This window comes from Megalobrama amblycephala, linkage group LG3 (genome assembly GCF_018812025.1).
Source record: "Megalobrama amblycephala isolate DHTTF-2021 linkage group LG3, ASM1881202v1, whole genome shotgun sequence".
NCBI classification, from domain to species: Eukaryota; Metazoa; Chordata; class Actinopteri; order Cypriniformes; family Xenocyprididae; genus Megalobrama; species Megalobrama amblycephala.
The window spans coordinates 42,606,552-42,631,169 of record NC_063046.1 but is presented as its reverse complement, the minus strand read 5'-3'; the positions used below and the strand labels follow the sequence as shown (position 1 = coordinate 42,631,169).

The following is a 24,618-nucleotide window of genomic DNA, read 5'->3' as shown; positions in this document are numbered from 1 at the left end:
GGAAATACTGGTTTAATTCAGCCATATATGTTTGAAACGCTTTGAACATCATAGAAAGTCAGTAGAAAGAAGCCCAACCCACACGTGATGGGATTGGTTACATGTTTGTGAGGTTAGGAAACAGGCGATTTCAAACCGCATTTTTAATACTGTTTTTGGTTTACTGCTAGCCTGGGTGCCAGCCCGAACCCCGCCCACAACATTTTTTTGGACGGGAAGTTCGGTCTGGACTCGATCCATTGTGGAGTAATTATGCTCGGCTCCCAGAAGGCCGAGCCAATCAAATTGCCAGGGCGGGCTTTAATCGATGATGGACAGGCTATCTGCGGTTACGTAACCACCCACGTCATCAAAGAGTGCTTGGGTTGAATTGGTTTTCACCAACGATGACTGCAGCTGGAGAAGTAAGATGTTTAGATTCCGCTATCACGTCTGTAATAAAAGAAATCGACAGCGCATTAATTTTAATTAGCGCATTAAGACGAACAAAGAACCGCAATCGAGGCATTTGTCGATGGGAAAGATGTGTTTGCCGTCCTTCCAACGGGATTCGGCAAAAGTTTAAGTACAAATTCAACATACGTCACTTACTGCGTTGCTCTGATTGGTTGTAGGTCTATCCAATTGAGTGCAGAGTTGTTGTTTTTTTACTGGTTCGGTTAAGACACGCCCCATAATTCAAGTGCAATGGAGCAGTATCAGACTCACATTCTGCCTAGAATATGAGTATGACGAAGTCAGGCTAGTTTACTGCAGTTTTAAGGAGAAAATACTCAATACAATGGTGTGACATGAATTTGCACATGGTTTGTCCCCCGGTACAAGTCCCCTGTAGTAAATAATTTTATCTCTTAAAAGTCATCTTTGATCACCAAAATGAAACATTTAAACATTTTTTTTTCCTGTGAAAAAAATTCTTCATGCCTTAAAAAAAAAAAATACTCTTGCCTCATTTATTATATGTGGATCAATGAATTTGCTAATTGGCCCCACCTCCACTCACTCGCACGAGCTCAGACGAGATCCACTCGGTCAACTTACTGAGGTAAATGCTGCACAATGGTATCGTTTTTTTACAACGTCGGACACATGACCGTAATTAATATGATTGGCCTTTTGCTTGACTATATTATCAATCAACTATTAATGTGCTGCTAATGTTACACAAACCATGTTCCCGTTCGCGAGTCAGACAGCTGTCTTCTAAAAATCTGTATCCTTAGAAACGCCTACATCAGTGGAGAAAGACAGTTTATCATAACATCGTTATATACATCACACAGCCGCTATATTGCTAAATCTACCAGATTTTTTTATATCAACAGGAAAATATACTGGGATAACTCTCCTGCTTCAGAGCGGTCACACCACTCTCTAAACAGGAACCAGTAGTGGTGATAATATGCCCTAATGATAAGCTGAAGCCCGCCTACACATTGATGTGATTGGTTACAAGGTAGTTTGTGACGTGACAAACACCAGCGATGGTGTTGACTTATGAATTTGCGCATTGGTTTGTCTTAAAGCATATTAAAAACACCAGATAGACATATAAACAATACTGAAATCTTGATTTTCACCACAGGGGGACTTTAAAGCATATTAAAAACAGCACACATGCATATAAACAACATTAAAAACTTGATTTTTCACCACAGGGACATATTTTCCGCCAAAAATTCTGATTAGCGAAAACATAAACAAATTATTTTTTCTCATTACTGTAATGTGAAAAAGAGGGTTATAAAAGTGTTGTAATTTGAAATGTTGGTCCTTGCAACAGTTAGGCTCATGAATATTAATTTGGTCATGCTAACATTGCTTTGAAGACCTATCAAGAGCATTTACTATAGTAGGATTCGAAAACCTGCTTTGTAGCAAATCAGTTGGGCCTAATATGCAAATGTCATATACACATAATTAATATTCATGAGCCTTGCCTTCACCATATAGAAAGACTAGTAAATATTAGTGATGTGCCAAATTATTAGTTTCAGTTTAAATGCTGTGGTATTGAAAATGCTATGGTATTAAACTACTGAAACAGTGGTATCACGAAAAGAAAAAGCAAAACGCAAACCGCAAACCGCAAACACTGGATTCTCACCTTCAGGCCGAAGGTGAAGATGGTCATGATGATTTTGAAGATGAGCGCTAAGCTGAGCTGCCACATGGCAGAGTAAACGCCCGGGGTGGCAGCGGCGTCCGATCCCTGCGGATACGCCTGACTACCGTTCATCTGGCTGCGGTACTGGCAGAGCTGTGAGGACTCCAGTGGGCCACAGTCCGTGAACAGCTCCTTAATCAGCTCGCTGGTGTTCTGCCGCGTATATGGGTTCGGGAACGCTACGATGGCCGTGATGGCTGCCACCGTTATCACCTCCAACACCGGGTACTTCCCTAAAAAACATGTCCAGGTCATATTTCAGCCCAAAATCAGAAGAAACACTAATCACGGTTATTGTTAATTAAAAAACTAAAACCATAAAAAAAAAAAAAAAAAAAAAAAAAAAAAAAATATTAAATCAAATCGAATTCAAAATATTAACTATAATAGTATATCATTTATACCAAAATACTAAAAGCACAAAACTAACCCAAATATGACTTAATGTAGTGTATTTACCGAAGCGTGTGGATTTGCGGCGGCGGCACCAGGCGATGTTGGCCCGGATGAAGAAGGCTCCCCACAGTCCACCAAACACCCCCAGCAGGATGAAGGGGAAGAGCTCGAACAGGTACCAGGGCGTGTGGTACTCCACGTAGAACAGCACCAGCCGGCTGTTCCCGAATGGGTTTATGGAGCGTAGCACAAACGCCGCCACCAGAGCAGCGAAGAACGAGCGCCACAGCGTCTTCAAAGGGAAGTAGTAACTGACCTGAGAGAGGAGAGGAACATTACAGCACATTATTACACATCAACTACACTCCACATAAATCTCTGGAAAAAATACAATGTTGAATAGATATAGACAAGAGTACTTTCATATATTGTATATTCATGACTTTTTATATATATCGTTGTCGCTAAAATTTGAAGAATGTCGTGATATACAGTTTTGCTTATATCGCCCACCACTACTATTCATGAGTTAGAAATAATGCCCAATATTTATAGTCTATTATGGCCGGATAGTCTATTATTTTTTATTTGAAAAGAAATTAATACTTTAATTCATCAAAGATGTGTTAAATTGATCAAAAGCGACAGTAAAGCCATTTATGATGTTACATAAGATTTCTATTTCATATAAATGCAGCTCTTTTGAATCTTTTTGAAATGCAGCTCTTGTGAAATATGTCATGGTTCTGTTTTCAACATCGATAATCATAAATCTTGAGTTTCTTGAGCAGCAAATCGGCATATTAGAATGATTTCTAAAGGATCACGTGACAGTTTGAAAATCACATTTTAAAATATATTTACATAAAAACAGCTACTTTAAATATTACTGTTTTTACTGTATTTTTGATCAAATAAATGCAACCTTGGTGAGCAGAAGATACTTCTTTCAAAAAACAAAAAAAAAACACTACTGACCTCAAACTTTTGTACATTAGTGTAAATCTACACTCCTTTATATGGGTACTTTTGACATCCCAAATCAAGAGAAATTAACTCGGTCTTTTATGATTTGAAGGAAGGGAGACTCACCTCCTCCAGACTGAACAGAACTCCTCCTATTGGAGCCCCAAACGCCACAGACACACCAGCAGCTGACGCCGCGGACAAAACCTGAGAGCAGAGAGACAAACATAGTCACAGACAAGAGGCATCACTGTCTACATCTTGAAACTGCAGGTAATATCCAGATTTTGACAAAACCCTATCAGAATGAGGCTATGCCAACTAATGATGGCTAACCTCTCGTTTCTTGGCCTCGTTTTTGCTGTATTTGGGGAAGAGGTAGGAAAAAATGTTGCCACAGCAACAGGCCACGTGGACCAGCGGACCTTCCTTCCCGAGACTGAGGCCCGATGCCACGGCCAGAACCAGAGTGATGGTCTTTATCATCAGGGTCCACTTTCCTAGGTACCCTCGGATAATAAAGCCGCTCAGGATGGTTTTAATCTGAGAGAGAGAGAGAAAAACATCAGGTATGATTATAAAACATTTTGAATGATCGATTAGTGGGGCAGTTTGAAATATTAAATAATTCAACTTATTTTGTTTATCATTTGGCATAAGCAATGAAGCATCTTAAATATCATCTGGCACTTTCCACCGCACACTTTAGTGTCACGTGATTGTTATATCATTAGCGGCACAAATCCCATGAGAGGGTAGCGTCACTTTACCAGCGTTGCCCAGTACGGCTATACCACACCATGTTACAGTACAGTAGGGCTGCTGCTGCTGCAAAAAAAAAAAAAACAAGTCCAGAGAAATTTAATGTCGGCAAGTTATTTGAGCGGACTTTGCTTTTCAGGTGAGCGTGAAAGGTACATGCAGTCGAATCTTCAGAAGCTTAGCCTTTTGCAAAGTTACAAAACATTCTGCGTGAGAGTGAAACCTGATCGCTGAACACGGAGGGGTGGGGCGGCATATTTTCAGCTTATATTTTCTCTTTTGGCCAAAAAACAAAAATGCCATACAAATATTTTTCTTTAACTGACAGGAAGTACAGAAGTACACATGTATCATCTAATAAAAAATAAAAAAAACACATTAGGTTTGTGTTGTATTGTAAAATAAAATGTATTTATTTTTATATGGTTTGAATTAGTTTAGTTTAGTTTATTTAAACTGATCATCTTATACATTTATAAAACACATTAAAAAACACAACTTTGTTGTTTAACCTCCTCGTGTTGACAGTTTCTGAAGGTTATACACCTCCTTTCATGACCATTGTACTCTATTGACGGAAAGTGGCTTCTCTTTATTAAACTGAACAAAACCTCTCTGGACTAAGTGCTGTTGTAAAACTTGCATAACACTTTTGGTAACCATAGAAACAGTGACAAAATCAGAGCTAATGCAATTTCATTCTCAGTGGTCACCTGACCTGTTAAGAACATTCACTAATCTGGTGCACACCATTTCACTGCTGCATATAACAAATATTCACACTGATTTTGTTGGTGACATAAAATTAAGCAACATCATAATAAAAGCATGATAATATGATATTTTCCAGTAAATACCTGCTGGTCTTACAATTTGCGAGTTTGATTTGCAAGCAGGACTATTTAATATAAGCGAATAACCATTTACTAAAACTGAAAGACAATTTAAAGGGGGGGGGGATATATAATGCTATTTCATGTATTCTGACTTATTTACACTGTTAAAAAGTTGGATTCTTATGCTAAACATGGTCAAAGTTTCAAAACGCGTGTTGGACGTAAAACAAGAGTATTTCTGTGCCAAAAATACTCTTCCAAATCCTCATAAACTTTGCGTTCTTTTTCAGAGTATGGGGCTGTGTGATGTCAGATAGGTCACAATTCCTCGTACGGGCACTTTTCCCAAAAGAGCGTGCGCGCACACTTCGACCAGAGCGAGAGAGCAAGAGCACGCCCATCAACGCGCGTTCGGCTTTACGGAAGTCATCGGCAGCGCTGCACAGGTCACAGGACTTCACAAAATCAACAATGTCACCAAAGAAGTGCGTTTTTGGTTGTGAGGGTAAGATAACCTTGCTTCCCAAAGAACCCAGCGTTAAGTGGAGCTGAGAGTTTTGTTCGCACGCATTACATTGATGATGCTCTAATATTTATTATTCTAATAACCATAGAAACTGATAGTTGCAATCACTTTTTTATTGGTTAAACGAATGGAGAATATCTCGTGTTTTTCCGTGGCTGCTCGAGCCCTCAGGGTTGGCGCTTATGGTTTCATAAGCAAGGCCCAGTTCCACGCTGGATTTGCAGATCGTTTGAAATTGAAAGATGGAGCGATAATGATCCCGTTCATGAGTCAGAGGCGCAGGTGGTGAGTAAAACTGCTTCAAATGTCTGTTTTGTTGGCAATAGGCGCCTAAGTGCATATAATGTAAACAACACGAACGTAGTGAATTCATAAATTCATTATTCATCCTTCACTATACGCTATATTCATTATAGTGATTCAAAAGTTATCCATGGATAATGCGATGGTGTATTGTGTGCGTTTAAATTTAGCTGACCATTGATAGCTTGCAGAGGATCGCAACACAAAAGCTGCGTGTGCTTGTCACTCTTTAGCTCCGCTCACACGACACGCCTCCAGGTGCTCGGCTGTTTTCAGAAAGACTCGGTACAGCGTATCTTTCTTTTATAAATATGATAAAACTAAAGACTCTTTGGAGATATGAAGGATGCACTACTACTCTCTAGTCAACCTTTTAATAAGCTTTTTTATAACGATAATATTAATAATAATATTAAAATGCTAGATTTTATTCATAACACGTTAATAATGGCCCAGTAGAAAAACTGGTTACCCAACGAAAAATCAGGTAAAACCTGTTTTTTTTCAAGAAAAGCGCCTATTATCTATAAATGATCTGCAGGATTACCTCAGGTATTCCAGACCCACAGGCGTACGGCGCAAACACCTTCACCAGAGACACGGCCAGGAAGGCGAAGGACAGTGCCCAAAATGTGAACATGAAGTAGTTCATGATATAGGAGCCAGGACCCTAGACGACAAAGACAAGAGCGATTAATAAAGCCAAACACACATTGATGATGAATTCATCTGGTATATACTTAGTTTAAAGGAGTTTAAAGGTTTGGGGTTTAATAGGGGGTCTCTTTTGCCCACCAAGCCTGCATTTATTTGATCAAAAATACAGCAAAAGCAGAAATATTGTGAAATATTATTACCATTTAAAATAGCTATTTTCTATTTGAATATTATTATATTCCTGTGATCAAAGTTGAGTTTTCAGCATCATTACTCCAGTCTTCAGTGTCACATGATCCTTTAGAAATCATTGTAATATGATTTGCTGCTCAAGATTTTATTTATTTTTTTAATCAGTTGTGCTGATTCATATTTTTGTTTCCAGTTTTACTTTACAAATAGAAAGTTTAAAATATATATACACATTTATTTGGTTATTAAATGGTATTTTTTGTAACATTATAAATGTCTGTACTGACACTTTTGATCAATTAAATGCATTCTGGCTTAAAGGTGCAGTAAGCGATTTCTGGGAAACACTGTTGATATTTGAAATCGACACCCAAACAAACACACCCCTCCCTTCATTGCTCCGCCCCCAAAATAACAAACACGGTGGCTATGCGATAGAGCTGTACAATTCGGGAAAAATTTTGATTCTCCCACAATTCTGAACAGATAACTAAACAAAACATGCAATTTACTATAGGCTCTGACAAAATATTAATTGCTAGTCTATTTAAAATGTTTACTTAATCTGAATAAATTATTTAAAAAAAAAAAAAAGTTCTGAATGAATGATTCCATGATTCACTCATTAATACTTCATTACTGGATGAATCAGCATTTTTGAACAATTTTTTTGAAAGAATTATTCAGTGACATATACATTTTTTAACAGTCCCTTTTTGCCACCTACTGGCGTAATGCTGTGATCAATACAATTGATACTGTGTGGTTGAAAAAGAAGCTGTTTCATGCCTATACTGTATAAGACAACTGCACTCTCTGCATCAGCGGCAGCACAAACGCAGATCTTAATGCTCCAGTGTGATTTGTCAAAAGATTAATAGGCACAGGAGAATCGTCATTTAGGAATAAGATTGTGTGGGTGTTTGATTTGAGATTGCAATCTTTTAATGATTAATCATGCAGCTCCACTATGCAACAATCCCCAGCAGCACAGCAGCTCCAGACAAACAATAACACTCAAAAGTGACCTGTTACTATAACATTACAACAACAGCATATCTTGGTTCTGTGAAACAGCAAAACTGAGCAGAAACAATGCAAACTCAGCATCCATTTTCAGGCCTTCCCGCTTATGTCTTCTCCAGCGAGGAAAGCTTTTCTAATATTAATGCGGGTCCTAAAGCTCTTGCCTGATTATATCCCTTCTTCCAATCAAATTCCTCTGACCTTTTCCTCTTTGGTAATATCTCAGCTATCTCTCTTTCTACAGTCTTGTCCCACTTGCTCACTCCCCCCTTATGAGTGGACATGCCCTCTAATGCTGATTGGCTACAAGAGTGTTTTATTGATCAGTCAATCCACTTTGTTTTTCCTCCTATTTACACAACCAGGACTATGTAAAAACACAATATTTTTTTCCGGCACACACACACACACACACACACACACACACAACAGACATTTAGCACAAAACTCACAAAATTGTTTTTTTTTTACATTTTCTACAGCGTTGCTCAGAAATCGCGTACAGCAAAAGTATTAATTCCTTACAAAAAAGAAATCCTACTGACCCCAAACATTTGAGTGGTAGTATATATAAAGTTACACACTGACCTCAGCCTGACCCAGAATAAGTTCGGCCCATGTCTTCCACTGAGGACACTTGTCTCTCTCAGCGAAGGTAGTCTCGTTGGAGCCCCAGCAGCACTGCTCATGATTAAACCACATGGCACTGAGACACACGCCTTCCTTTAGATCGTTCATCCAGTCGGCGGCGATGTCGATCACACCAGCTAACGCTCCTGAGGGAACAAGGATGAAGAAGGGTGTTTATTCGAATCTTCATACACTAATGAAGAAGCAAGCACCACTGAAAGATTGATCCATGGTTACTAAGATCCCTGTTAACATTGTGAAGGACACTGCAAAAATAACCTAATCAATTCACAAAACAAAACAGCAGCTGTGGTTGCCAAAAATACACTGTAAAAAATATGGTGATAACGTTTCAAATATTAACCAATAATATATTGGTGCCTGTATATTTTAAAACTTATTTACAGCATATTTCATCATCTCATTCAATATAATGGTAAAGGCCCAGATATACTTCAAGTGAAACTGGGGCGATGTGAACGAACTGGTGTGATGTGATGTCATTTCAAACAAATCTAGACAAAACAAAAGTTTTGAGTTCGTTTTTGGGAGTTCGCAACAGCTCACCAAAGTGAACTTTTCAGAAAAGTTTCCTCCGGCTGGTAAACACTGAACTACCATTGATTCATGGTGATGGCGTAATATGTGCGTGTGGCTCTGCGGCACCGCCCACATTTGACCAACAATTTTTACAGAGAATTTGAAGTTACCGTTTCTGTAATAGGTTTACTGTATGTAGCTTTGAATAAACATCTGACAAATAACCAAAAATGCAAATGCTCTAGCTCAGGGTGAATTAAGAAATAAACTGAGTTCAGCTTAACGTGTTCAGAAGGTTAAACCAAGGCTCGAAGATGTATGTGTGTGTGTGTGTGTGTTAAGTGACCAACGATATTGAGATTTGTGGAGGAAAATTTCTGTGTGCAGGTCTATTTTATTAACGGTTCTCTGTGGGTGAAAAAAAAAAAAAAAAGAGGATTAAATTAACATTATCAGTTTCTGGTTATGAGTCTTTTCAAAGATCATCTGGAGACTGAATTTAGAGATTAATATTTAACCAACAGTATGATTAAGTTAACGTAACTGCTCTGCGACTCTTCTGGACTCAGATTTAGATTTACTCAACTTGTTTTTATTCAATGAGGTTTTTTTATTTGTTTATCTGCTTTACAGTGTCACTTGTGCTAGCATGATGACCTTGCAAATGTTTCCGTTCATGAAGTGTGTGTGTGTGTGTGTGTGTGTGTGTGTGTGTGTCTGTGTGTCTGTGTGTGAGTGGGTGGATCGAAAGTGAGTTTGAGAGAAGCAGTGTGTGTGTGCTTGTACGACTATCTTTGTGAGGACCAGTTTGAGTTTTAGACCATGTGAGGACAAAGAGAGTAAAGTGACCCCTTTAAAGGCCTGTTTGAGGGTCAAGACTTAGATTTACAGAAAAGGTTAGAATTAGGGTAAGGTTAGGCTCTAAGTTTTGATGGGTAGGGTTAGAGTAAAGGAGCTAGAGATTGCATTGTGTCAATGAATGTCCTCACAAAGATATGATGTACAAGAATGTGTATGTGTGTGTGTGCTGTTTACCTGACGCAAGTCCTGTTAGTGTGACCACCAGCCATCCTGACCAGGCGTCGTACAGACTCTTGGTGAATTCCCATGCTGATTCCTTCTTTTTACTGTTTATCTACAAGGATGAATAATAAAAAATAAAAAAACACGAGTAAATACAGATGCACAAACCTGCTGATTTTATATGAGACAAAATTCAGTTGCTGGTCAGTTTCAAGACCGCAGTGTCACATCCTGTTTGGCTAAAAAAAAGTCCATTCAAATGTTACTACTCTTGAATATTTGCTCTAGAAGATAAAGTCACATGATGTGTGACCAAGTATGGTGTCCCATCCTTATATTCATGCTCAGCATTTCACCCATCCAAGTGCACACACTCAAAGGCGAACACACACACATTGTGAACACACACCTATAGCACCGGTAGCGAAATATTAATATCAAACAATTCATGAACAAAGTTTGATGAACAAGGAGAAAAATATAGTTTGAATTATGATGTACTTATCTGAGTTATATGACTGATTTTAACTCAAATATTCTATAATGTGAAGCACTGCTTTCATTATTCATTTGTACATATACATAAAATAGAGATTAAGATTTAAGAGTTTTTGTTTCCAAAAATTACTAAATAAATAGAGACAGTGTTTAATTTTCCAAAAATAAATAAATATGTACATTACAGTTTTTCTCCATTGGTTTGGCTAATTTCTTGAAACAGAAATTACATTCTCAAAACTCTAAAATCATTTGGCAAAACAGTCTTACAGTTCAGCACAACACTATAGCTTACTTGCAAAAGCTCATACCTTTCCCAAAACTGTTCAATCATGTGTCAAAACTAAATTTCCTTCTCATTTAAACAGTCAGTGCCCCTAAAATGCTTCGTCCCTTTGACATTGTGTAAGCACTGCAAGTCAAAATGTTTAGATGTTTTGTCACTATGACCATTGACCATTGAAATATCCCTCATGTCCACCTTTCAGTCTTAGCCCAGTCCTTCATTGACAATGGTTACTGTTTTTTTGTCTAGCTAACAGAATAACCGGGGGGGGGGGGGGTCAATGACTAGACTTACTGAAATGTTACAGTAAGACCCACAGTATTAGATAGATTTACATGGGAGGCACTAATTGCAGCTCTTTGACTCTTTTTCTTATTGTATGTTATATTCTTCAAAATAAGGATTATAATGATAATTGCATCATACTGTAAGCTGCAGTTTTTAGGCAAAATGTTGAAGTCAGATAAATCAAATACTTTCATACCTGGATTACCTGGATACACAAATCAAGTAAAGTGGGTACTGAAGCCAAAAAAGTTTGGGAACCACTGCTTAATTGTAAAAAGGTTGTGATGGGCAACCGGAAACTGACTTACATTTTACATGTTAGTCAAGTTCTAGTTTCTCCTGACCGTCAATTGCTGTAATAAATTTATCAAATGTTCCAAGGATTCATATATGATATTCATGGTATTATGTTCTTGACTAATTTTGACAGTTGAACAGACTATTGTGCATGTGATGACTTATACAATGAAATGACGCTGACACGTTTTGGAGTGAACAACCATTAGACTGAGAATCAACAATCAGTTTAGATCAACAAGATCTATTCACTTGGAAATTGTGCTAAATAGGCTACCTGTACTTAATCATTTGCAAAGATGTACTGACATGTATTTAGACATTTGCAATTTTGATGAAATTAATGTGAAAATCTATTCTGTTGTGAACAATTGCCAAGTGGTTTAGAGGTTTGTCCATGTTGTTTTGAGAATGTAATTTCTGTTTGAAGAAATGAGCCAAACCAATGGAGAAAAACTGTAATAAATAAATACATACTGAAGATATAAATAATACTATTATAATAATAAATACAAATGAGATGGATATATGTGTGTGTGTATATTATATATATATATATATATATATATATATATATATATATATATATATATATATATATATATATATACACATATATATACCCACACACACACACACACACACACATCCATCCATCATATATAAAACAGATGATACGTTCATTACCTTGCGGTGGCGCTCTCTGTCTTTGCACTTCTCCCTGACCCAGTCGATGGTGTGGAAGTCGTCGTAGGTGCCCACACCTGGAATGGGCTCTTCCAGCAGGTCCAGCAGGTGGGTGGAGCTACTGGCCCCTCCTCCACCCCCTCCATTAGACATGGCGTAGTTTGACCCTACAAACAGAGACAAAGAGGAGTGAGCGAAAGAGACGAACAGCTGGTGACTACTGGGGGAATGTTAGTGTAGTAAAATACTATACATCAACTCATACTAGATAAAAATGTCTGCTAAATGACTATTTAGTAGGGGTGTGAATTGATTCGATTCATGATTCATAGGTTTTCGATATCATTCAGGAACGTTTCTTGCAAATTCAGAATGATTTGATTCAAACTGATTCACAATAGGATTAGATTTGATTTGATCTATCGATTCTTCATTTTAAAGTACATTCATAGGATTTTGTAAATGCTTCTAATGCATCTTAGGTAAGAAAAAGACAAACTACTTAAAATTGTTTACTGCTGTGCACCAAGCAACTTGAAATACTTGTTTTCTTGGTCTGGGAATCATTTTAAAATTACCTATTATTTTCAGATTTTCCATGACCGTTAGTAAACTGATCTAAATATTACAATATTATCTGATACATTTAGTAAGCAATTAAGCAATAACATAAGCGCATTAATGTATATATATATTTTAAAATATTGAATGATACCTTACAAAATCGCAATTAATATTTACTATTTTAATATTTTAATATTTACTAATTTTTAAATTCTTGAATGAAACAAATAATTCACGATTCAAAAATCCATGTTTCCAAGATAGATGCATAGGCAGGATTTGTAATCAATGCATTGAGAAAATGAGTGAATCGTTACACCCCTACTAGGATTGTCAAACAATCCTAGTTTATAAAAAAAAAAAAAAAGGATGACAGTACCAGCATTTCTGCAGTACCGGTAGTAAAGAGTATCGGGTGTATTCGATACCCACTGATAGACGCTGCTTTCAAACGCTCTCGATGCGGTGCGAGTGCTCTCTGAGTGTCAAAGTTTTCTCTTTACAGTGTGATTTACAATCATTGAGCTTTATAGCCAATCACAATAATATCTGTCAAGCACGTATACGCAATGGCCTATTAGAGGTGCTAGTCAGTAAGTTAGTCAGAAAGGTTTTGTTTTGTTCGCTCACCAATCCTTTCTAGAGGTGAAATAAAAACTATCACCTTGTGGTCTTTGTTTTGACGCATAGAGCGGAACACTTCAGAATCATATGCAGATTTAAAACATGGACAACAAAACGGTATTTATACAGTACACTACATGTTTTTGTATAATTATAAAGTAATTAATTTGTTGATTAGATGTTGTATTAGTGGAAAACAGCAGCCGTCGAGGCTGAGAGGGTGCTAACATTAGTGGTTAAAACAATGCGACAAAAACACATGCAAGTCCGACCCAAATATTTAATGGCACGATTATTACCATATATTTTCATTAGTTTATATCAAGCTGGTCGCTTTTATACATTCATTATGCAGCAAAGTTGCATGTTTACAATTAGTAACATGAGAAAGCACACTGATATGTTCACGGCAGCCGACAGTAACTAATTAAATCAGAAACACATCCAATTTCAGTTCTTTTTTATCGTCACTGTAATACATATTTTGTTATTTTGATTACATATTCATCAAGCAAATTAAGCAAAGAAAGAAAGTATAGACAATATACATGTGTCTAATTTCAGTGCTATGGCCTTTGTGTAGATATTTAGAATGTCCATCTTTAAGCATGACTGTTTGGATTTATATCAAAAAGGTAACACTTTACAATAACAAAACATTAACTAAGGTTATTAAATTTATTGTTCATTGTTAATTTAAATGTTTACAAATACATTTTTAAGTTGCAACATTAGTTGATGCACTAAGGTATAATTAATTTATTAATACTTATATTTAAAAAGTACAGTACATTTTCATGGTTCAGCACTGTTTTTTTATTTTTGTATTAAAGTTCAGCACCATTTATGTGTTATGTTTGATTTCATTCAGTAACCATTTAAAAAAAACTATATGCTTGGTCAAAAAACTATCAGCATAAAACGGTAAGCGTGGTCCAACCTAGTTATCGTTATCGGTCGACCTGTAAATAAGGCTAGGGATTGTTTTTGTCTGCTAGCCACCATTTCTATTCTGCATGTAAATCACCAAACGGGTCACGGATTGATGATGTAAACCTCTGGACGAGTCTTCTTGCATGCGTTCGTTTTAAAAACTGAGATCCTACAGCGTGACGTTTTACCTCGGGACACCCATCCCGAGGTGACTAGGTGACTAGAGAGGACATCAGCTTCAGTTTGGATCCAGCCTCTTAAGACGACTTCAGATGACCAACACCTTTAAAGAGACAGCGCCAACTCCTGCGAGGACTTCAGAAGACGCAATCATCTGGATCAACATGCACATTCAGAAATTTCTATATATCCTAATTATTGTTAATATGTAATTAATTTTCAGGATCTCATTGCTTCTACCTTCAGTTAAACTGCTAACATTGATTGTAAATGAATTGCCTAAATTATTACATTATTTGCTAACTGCATTCTTTAAATTGTAATGTTGACATGCATTCTCTGTAAAGCTGCTTTGAAACGATATATATCGTGAAAAGCGCTATACAAATAAATGTGAATTGAATTGAATTGACATGGCTTAGAGCAGGGATCATGTTCGTACAATCTGACAAGCAACAGTTGTAAAGAACTATTATAAAATGTACAGCGTGCCCGGCTTTAGTGATCATAAAGGGACGTTCTTCTCTTGCTTCCTGTTAATTACCCATTCACAATCTGAATACAAGTTTAGTTTTTCATGCTGCCAAGAACACTGCAAAGTTTCTGGATTGACAACCGACTGAATCAGAAACTGATGACTGACAGTAATAACCAAAGGCGAAACAAAATGGCACAACATTTTGCTCTGGTACCGAGAACTGCAAAATTTGAACCGTAACCTCTAACCTTGATTGAATACTAAACTCAATTAACTCTCTGAGAAACCAAAACTGCATGTTCAACAGTCACGTTCAACTTTTTTGTTGCCCCTAATGCCTGATCTGGGTCATCTGGACGTGTGCGTTGTGTCCCGAGACCAGTGAGGCCGTAACTGCAACACAACAGCTGATAATCAGCTAATCAGCTTATCCACACAGATCCAGCCAGACATGAGCCGAGCAACACACGGCGCAGCTGCTGCAGAACGTCTCACGCTAGAGAAATGCTCATTTGTACACACTTCCCTTTTCAAGAAACAAATCTACCCGGTGACTCACTGTGAGTGAAATAGCTTACAGCTAACCAGGTTACACTCATAAAAAAACGTAAGATACTGTATACCCAGAAATAGCACATGAAATGTCACTCTTGCCCATATAAATGCACACACTCATCATGTGACGAAGAGAAACACAGGCCGCATTCAGCAGAGAACATCTAGACGAGCATGCGATGGAAAATGTGTGTGGCTACAGGTCAATTACTAATAAGGGCATACAAAAATGCAAGAAACAAAGCATGAAATTATAGTTGTTGAAATTATAATGAAAGAATTTTACAAATATTATTTATTAGTTAGAGTTAATATTTTTAAACAGCCAATAGCTATTCTTCTTTTAATATTTGATTTATTGTTGTTAATTTTAATACTTTTTTACCATTTAATTTTTATTCATTTATTTTATTAGTATTCATATTGTTAATAATTGACTGCTAATAGTTTAATACTTGTTTAAATTAATAATATATTATAGGAATTATTAATCTTAAGTAATTGTATTATTTATTGTGTATTTTTCATGAACCGCTATTCCGCTGTTTATTAATAAATAAAATGAATAATAGTTATTAATAAGTCATTGTTTAGTGTTAATAATGTAGTGTTATTTTATAACTTATGTAGTATATTTTGTTTATTAATTAATAGTATTTTTTCAATAACAGTAGCTATTATTTTATTTTAATATTTTTAATATTAATTCAATATTAATTAATGTTATTGTTTTGTGTTCATTAATAGCTTATTTTATTGTTATTTAATGACTATTATTTATTCATTATTATACTTTGTTAAATAAATTAATTTATTATTATTATTAATTAGTATTGATATTTTTAATAACCAATAGCAATTAGCAATTTAAATTAATACTTTTAATATTAATAATATAATTTATTAATATTCTTTTGTGTTAATATTGATAGCTTATTTTATTATCATTTAATTAATATGATTAATTTACTAAATCTGTTAGAACTCAATGGCAGAGGATCAGTAAAGTACAACACTTAACTATTACAGGGTTCTTTTTCCAAAGTCAAATTCAAGCACTTTTCAAGGTGCAGTTTTTAAGCTTTTCCAGCACCTTACAACTGTGGTAAATTACATGTTTACATACATATACGTATTTCATCACATAAGGTGTTATTCTTCTATTAAAAAACATGATAGCACCTGTTATAGTATTCTAGAAGGGTGACAAATTGAACAGGTTTCATGGTTCAAAATGTTTCATCTGCCTGTAAGTAAAAGAGAACAGGTTTCATGGTTCAAAATGTTTCATCTGCCTGTAAGTAGACTTGGCATCCTATATATAAATAGAATATGTAAATATGGTATGGCCTATAAAGTAACCGGTATATAAATTACAAAATTAAAAAAAAAAAAAAAAAAAAAAGAAGAAGAAGAAGAAGAAAAAATAAAGAATTGAAGAGTTATTGCTCTTGATTTTGAAATGATTATTAATGTTGATTTTAGGGCTGCCCTCGGCTAAAGATTTTTCTGGTCGACTAGTAGTCGTTCATTTTAAGCATTAGTCGATTAATCGCAAGTTTATTAATAAACCATATAAATCATAATAAAAACCTTTAATGCCTCCATAGCCTAATCATCGCTCAAACATGCATAAAGCTTGTCTGATAAGCCACGCAAAATCGGGTTCATTATCGAAGTCGATTCATCTTCGATACTGAACGTGATTTTGCGTGGCTTGTCCGTGAACTACGGCTTTGTCTATTAAAAGGCGCTCCATTTGAAAGCAGGTGATGGCGATTTAGTGGTGATCAGGGAACCGGCTTTACTGACGAAATGCGCGTGACAATCGCATGCGATATATCGCCCAGCCCTATCTGCGAGGCAAGTTTACTTTCTTTCTTTCTTTCTTTCTTTTTTTCATTATTTTACAAAAGTTTTTTATTTTATGTGTGTTTCTTATTTTACAAACGTTTTGTTGTTATTGTGAGTGCACACAAATAAAAGTACTCTTCACAGATTCAAAAGATGTATTACTCTTATCTGTATGACCAAAAATTTTAAAGGTCCCGTTTTTCGTGTTTTTTTGAAGCTTTGATTGTGTTTATAGTGTGCAATATAACATGTGTTCATGTTTCGCGTGTAAAAAAAAACACAGTATTTTTCACATAATTTACTTATCTGTATGCTGCTGTTTCCACTGTCATAAAAACGGGCTGATGACTTCCTTGTTCTATGAAGTCCCTCCTTCAGAAATACGTAACGTGTTCTGATTGTGCCAGCGGTTCCTGTGTTGTGATTCGACAGCAGCTTAGCGAACCTTGCCCGGAAAGGTCACGCCTCTTACCATAACGTGGAGATGCACGCGCTCAGTGTTATTGTAAACATGTCTTTAATTTTACCCTATCAATCTGAGCCTGAATCAGACCCAGTGATTGGACTGCGGGATGAAAATAACAGCGTTTCGATGACATGGCGACAAACACACTCTACAAACGCAACTCTTGTGTATTCCTGTGGGCGGAGGTTAGTCAAAAAACTGTTTTAGTGACGTCATTAAAGAAGGAAGTAGAGGGATGTAGTCCAAACTGGCCGTTCGATGTAGGCGACTTCTGTTAAATAAAATATCTCGCTTGGCATTGAACTTTGAGCTTTAAAATTTTACAGATTTTATTTATACTCTAACAACAACATTACACACTAACTAAAGTTTGAAACATGGGATCACGAAGAACGGGACCTTTAAGTGCAAGTGATCGCACCGCCGCCTCCATGTTAGCGGTCATGCAGTAAGCGCACTACTATTCAGATTTCACACTCCGCACAAACACTTAAATAGCCCACATTTTCTAGGTTAACGTTAAAGTGAGTGGCCATGTAAAGTTGCCACTACTTACATGTTACAGATGATAAGCCATATTGAGGTCGATGAATGATAGGTGAGTGTTTGGTTGCCCAGCTGTTAATGATCTGTCCATAACAGACTGTGTGACTTCGCCACTTCCTGTGGATTTTTTTTTCCCCCTGCGACTAAGAGACTACTAAAATTTTGTGACATTTACCCTCTTTATCGCCTGTTTGGCAAAAAGTTGGGTTACAGTTACATTTTACATCCCTCCCAAAAATTTTACCATTAATTAGCCAGCTAGTTAAAACAAACTTAATTGGCCTATTGGAAAATTCCCTACAGCTTACCTTTCATATGGCTTGAAAGCACAGTCACGCATGGTGAAAAGCTGCACATCCTTTTTGCAGATTTTACAGGAGGCTACTCGAGGATTTGGTCCTCGTTTTAACCATAATTTGTATATTTTAAATTTCAAGTTAACGCACACTGAAACAGCAACCTCCCGGCAAGTTGTCATCTCCCACTCTGTTCAATCAGAGGGCGCACATCAAAAAAAAAAAAAAAAAAAAAGGCAAATGAACTACAGCCACACACGGAGACTCGAGCGGAATTGATTTCGTTTTAAGCAAAAGGCAAATCTTGCTTATTTTATCTAAAGAGTGAACTTTTCTGTAACATAGCAAATTATTATGAAAGCAATGCAATTACAAACTGATGCAGTTTAAAGAATTTTATCAAAAATCCAAGCACTTTTCTAACCTTGAAAACACACATTCAAATTCAAGCATTTTCCAGGATTTCCAGCACCCATACGAACCCTGTATTAAAACCACCTCAATGTTCTTCACAGGAACAAGATTAATGCATTCAAGCAAACTGCAGAGATTTAACCAGACTGAAGCTCATTTCATCTGAAGCACACGTCCCCCTCCAGCGAACCGACACGACTAAAGCGAATTAAATCATCCCTGCTGACTCACGCGCACATAAAACCCCCACGCTGAAAGAGCAGAGAGACCCTCGGGCTGATTCAAGACCAGAACAGAAGACATTTCACCGATAAGAGCGTGTGCTTGTGTGAGAGGAAGAGGCTGTGCAGGTCATCTCACTCCTTCACAAGCCAAACCAGCAATCTGATTGAAGTGGTCTTTATAGCTGCGGTTCAAGCATTCACAAAACTACACATCAAAGTCCATTTGCTTCCTGTGCAGATCATCTGGTCAGCAAAAATAGAAGGGAAGCGGAAATAAAGGAATGTCTTTTGCACAGAAACACTGGAATTGCATGTTTTAGCATGTGCCTGATTCCTCCTACAACAGTGGCATTTGTTGCACTGTTTACGAGAGCAAAAAAATATTTTCTTTTATTTTCTTTAAGCATAATCAAATTAGCTAAAACATTATATATGCAGAAATGCACCAAAATACTGTTATCTTGGAAGAAAGAAAAAAAAAGCAATGCAAAAGTAAGTAATTGTCTTTTTCCCCTGTTTTCCAGGAAACATTTCTAAAAATTCTCAAAACTAGATACATTTACTCGAGAAACAACACTGCATAAGATATTAAGACTTTTAGAGAATATCCCTACATCCCAATGTGCATACTATCCGCCCTATTCGCCCTAAATAGTATTAAATATTACTAATGTCACATACTATTTAGGATGGATAGTATGCACATTGAGACGCAGGCAAAATCTTTAATATGCGTGTATTTGGTCTCAGTTCACTGGCAGATCTTTTTCATGTTTTAAGCACAAACAGGTTAAAAATAAGTGAAAAAAATCTACCAGTGCAGTAAGACAAATACACTCTATTATTACTATATATAAAACCAATAGATAATAGCCATTTTATTTTAATGCTTCATTAATATCAAAAATAATAATCAATATAATTGATTTTACAGGGTTAGTACACCCAAAAATGAAAATTCTGTCAATAATTACTCCCCCTCATGTCGTTCCACACCCGTTCATCTTCAGAACACAAATTAAGATATTTTTGATAAAATCCGAGAGGTATATGACTCATCCGTAGACAGAAATTTAACAGAACTTTCAAGGTCCAGAAAGGTACTAAAGACATTGTTAAAACAGTCGACGTGACTGCAGTGGTTCAACCTTAAATGTTATAAAGCGACGAGAATATTTTTTGTGCACAAAAACAAAACAAAAATAATGGCTTTATTCAAAAATCTCTTCTCTTACCTGTCATTATCCTTACATAGTTGCCACAGTAAGTACAGTGAAGGCTTCCGTGTTTACGTCCGAATGCCGACTCAGTATTGGCCAAAGCTGCACACGTGAGCAGCACGACACATGCATGTGATGCTGCTGCAGGTCCTGGCCAATAATGAGTCGGTGTTCTAACGCAGAACCTGGAAGCGCTGAATGTAAACAACATGTGAGAATGACACAGAAGAGAAGATACTGTACCTTCGTTCATCTTTGGAACACAAATTTTTGATCAATTTTTTTTTTTTTTTTTATCAAATCCGATGGCTCAGTGAGGCCTCTATTGCAGGCAAGACAATTAAAAGTGCCCTAGAACGCTTTTTCACAAGATGTAATACAAGTCTAAGGTGTCCCCTGAATGTGTCTGTGAAGTTTCAGCTCAAAATACCCCATAGATTTTTTTAATTCATTTTTTTAACTGCCTATTTTGGGGCATCATTAAATAAGCGCCGATTCAGCGTGCTTCCCATTTAAATGCTCGCGCTCCCTGCCCGCAAGCTCGCGACTCTATAATACATTGCATGTTCACACAGCTAATATAACCCTCAAAATGGATCTTTACAAAGTGTTCGTCATGCGGCATACCCGATTATGTAAGTATGGTATTTATTTGGATGTTTACATTTGATTCTGAATGAGTTTGATGGTGCTCCGTGGCTAAAGCTAACATTACACACTGTTGGAGAGATTTATAAAGAATGAAGTTGATTATGAATTATACAGACTGCAAGTGTTTAATAATAAAAATAAAGACATGACTCTGATCTCCGTGAATACACTAAGAAACAATGGTAACTTTAACCACATTTAACAGTACATTAGCAACATGCTAACGAAACATTTAGAAAGACAATTTACAAATATCACTAAAAATATCATGTTATCATGGATCATGTCAGATATTATTGCTCCATCTGCCATTTTTTTGCTATTGTCCTTGCTTGCTTACCTGCATAAAGTCTGATGATTCAGCTGTGCACAGATCCAGACGTTAATACTGGCTGCCCTTTTGTAATGCCTTGAACATGGGCTGGCATGTGCAAAATTTGGGGGCGTACATATTAATGATCCCGACTGTTACGTAACAGTCGGTGTTATGTTGAGATTCACCTGTATTTCGGAGGTCTTTTAAACAAATGAGATTTACATAAGGAGGAGGAAATAATAGTAGTCCCTCACTGCAGAACACTCGAGATCCAGGGGCGGAGTCGGGTAGGTTAAGGGATATGCAAAGTGGGAGGAGTTGGATCTAGAACCAGGGGGTGGAGATGGGTAGGTTTAGATCCAGGGGGCGGAGACAGGTAGGTTTAGGGATATGTAAAGTGGGATGAGTTGGATTTAGATCCAACCCCACCCCCTGGATCTTGTGTTCTGCAGTGAGGACCATCTCGGAAATAATGGTGTTTGAGACTCACTGTATGTCAACTCTTGTAAATTCAATTTTCAATTCTATGGCACCTTTAACACTTTCAGATGCCTAGAAAGCTACTAAAGACGCATTTAAAACAGTTCATGTGACTACAGTGGTTCAACCTTAATTTTATGAAGTGACGAGAATACTTTTTGTGCACCAAAAAACAAAATAATGACTTTATTCAACAATATCTAGTGATGGGCGATCTCAAAACACTGCTTCATGAAGATTCAAAGCTTTACGAATCTTTTGTTTCGAATCAGTGGTCTGGAGTGTGTATCAAACTACCAAAGTCACACCCCCCAATGGTGAACCATTGAAATTTCAAAGCAATTATGACGTAACGAAGCCTCGTTTACTGAAATCACGTGACTTTGGCAGTTTGATACACGCTCCGAACCACTGATTCAAAACAAAAGATTCATAAATCTTCAAAGCTTCATGAAGCAGTGTTTTGAAATCGCGCTTCACTAGATATGTGTTCCGAAGATGAACGAAGGTCTTACGGGTGTGGAACGGCATGAGGGTGAGTAATAAATGACAGAATTTTCATTTTTGGGTGAACTAATCAAGACAAAAAAGAATATGAGCGCAGTCGCAGCCTTAGCCATTAAGTAATACAGACCTTTAGCCCATTAAAAAAACTACTTCACAGTTTAACTAATTTTGATTTAATATGACAATGAGAATGTCAGCCAAAGCGAACTGATGCCAACATTTTACATGGATGTGCTATCTAAACCCCTGAGGTGAGAAGTGTGTGTGTCGTGTTCTGTTCATGTTGGCCTGCACTCGCTAAATATCACAGAGACGTGTTTGTTTGTGCTGTGGCTTGTCTGACACTGACCTGCGGCGTTTGCTCACGGATTATCATCCCTGACGTAACGTGGTTGATGTCTGTGGCCGGATGGCATATTTAAAGACGTTTTATTACGAGTCACACTGCTCCTCATCCAGGCCCGATAACAGGCAATGCAGAAGCACAAATATTAAATTTGTGCAATGACTGGCCTGCAAGGAATAACTGACTGGAAAAGGATCTGCTCAGTCAGTAGGGGTGGAAAAAGAAGAAGAAAAAAAAAAGATTCTCAGATGCATCATGATTAATCGACTCTAAGTTTCGTTTTAATTGCAGATTAGGGCGGCAACGATTAATCACCATTAATCGTTTGCAAAATAGAAGTCTGTGTTTACGTAATATATATGTGTGTGTTCTGTGTATAATAATTATGTATATATAAATACACACACACACACACACACACACAGGTATAAAGTTAAGGGTATAGGTATAAAGAAATATATGCATGTATTATAAATATATATATTTATATATATTTTATATTACATATATTATATTACCACAAACAACTGATATGTCAAAATAGAGCTGTACATTAGCGTGAATGCAGCTCTCCCACTGCCTATGATGTCAGCAGTAATGAGAAAGAGAAAAATCACTCCCTTTGACTGCAAAACACAGAAAACACTGAACTCTGGGTGTTAACGTGGCATACGTCACACAAGCTGAAAATTCGAGCATGCTTACTGGAAACATTTGAATGCAAATAATTGATTTCACAGCTATACGAAGAACATTATAAAGAGGGTCATAGAGAATCGTGATGGATTATTCTGCAAGTCATGTGGCTTTTATCCTGCATTAATGCATTATGGCGCTAACACAGAAAAGAGCAACAAGTCACTCCTGTTGGAATTATTATAAATTATTAATAACACAAATTCAGCAACTCAGCCAGTGTTACTTAAGTAATATAGTGATAGTATTACAGTATTACTGAGATAGTATTACATATTTTATAATATTTTTAATTAGTTTTTATATTGCCTTGGCAACTATCTGAAATAAAATACATGCAAGTAAAATATGTAATGAAAATGTTTTATTATGGTTTTAGTTCACTGTAATAACCCTAAACTCAGCATAATCCAGGATGCAACATCCTCAACAACAAAAACAGACAACAAACACCTTGAGAGCTATCAAGATAGGGATGCAAAACACACACTCTGCGGTGTCCATGCGGTGTTTACGATATTTGCAATGCCATAAACCAAACACAAACCGGATGACATCAGTAGATCTAAACTAAAAAATGATTTGGCTGATTTTGGGCCTATAGTCTGGTAAAACAGGTGTAACAACCCATACATTAACATGCACAAAATACATACATGTCATAAGGAAACAAGAAATCACACACTTTAATTCTGATAACACACATATAAATAACTGACTGCATGCATTCGCATGAGTGTGTGAGTGTACTGTCGCATCATGCGTGTTATTGCTTGTTGCAAATGCAACACGTTTATTGTGAGAGCAGTGCAATGTAACACACTCCCACTGATACAATAACACAAACATATCAGTGTGTGTGGAAAAACTGTCTCTGTCAGCAAACGCACCCAATGGATTACGGACACTGACAACACACATGATGTGTGCGCCGGTGCGCGCGCACATACGCTGATCGCGGTACATAATCAATTATAGGCGATGACTGTCTCGGTCCGCGGCGAGTCAGATGGGGGTGAATAATGACGTACCTCTGCCGCTCAACTCCTGCAGGGGGATCGTGTCCCCTCCGCCGTCATACGGTAGATACGGGTCGGCGGAGTCCTCCTCCACACCGATCATTGCGATCTTCGGCTCACAGACGCGCTCGAGCAGCAGAAGCGACAGCAGCGGCCATGATCAGCAGGG

At 37.0% G+C, this 24,618-nt stretch overlaps 1 protein-coding gene across 13 annotated transcripts in view; it reads right to left on the bottom strand.

Annotated features, from left to right (window-relative positions):
* The window catches only part of clcn3 (chloride channel 3), a 61,505-nt gene that overhangs the window by 14,433 nt on the left and 22,454 nt on the right, over window positions 1-24,618 (bottom strand). For 10 of the 13 annotated variants that reach the window (XR_007184252.1, XM_048185534.1, XM_048185527.1 and 7 more), the window contains 8 exons: window positions 12,081-12,247; window positions 10,037-10,136; window positions 8,420-8,607; window positions 6,504-6,626; window positions 3,866-4,072; window positions 3,656-3,736; window positions 2,627-2,879; window positions 2,108-2,400 (listed from right to left, as the gene is read on the bottom strand). Coding sequence is in view for 12 of the 13 variants with exons in the window: in XM_048185534.1 (XP_048041491.1) it covers window positions 2,108-2,400; window positions 2,627-2,879; window positions 3,656-3,736; window positions 3,866-4,072; window positions 6,504-6,626; window positions 8,420-8,607; window positions 10,037-10,136; window positions 12,081-12,247 (1,412 nt within the window). In the remaining variant the exon portion in view is untranslated. Of the gene's footprint in view, window positions 1-2,107; window positions 2,401-2,626; window positions 2,880-3,655; window positions 3,737-3,865; window positions 4,073-6,503; window positions 6,627-8,419; window positions 8,608-10,036; window positions 10,137-12,080; window positions 12,248-22,737; window positions 22,924-24,461 lie in introns of those variants that run through there. The other 3 variants (XM_048185531.1, XM_048185538.1, XM_048185537.1) reach the window with 2 other exon arrangements.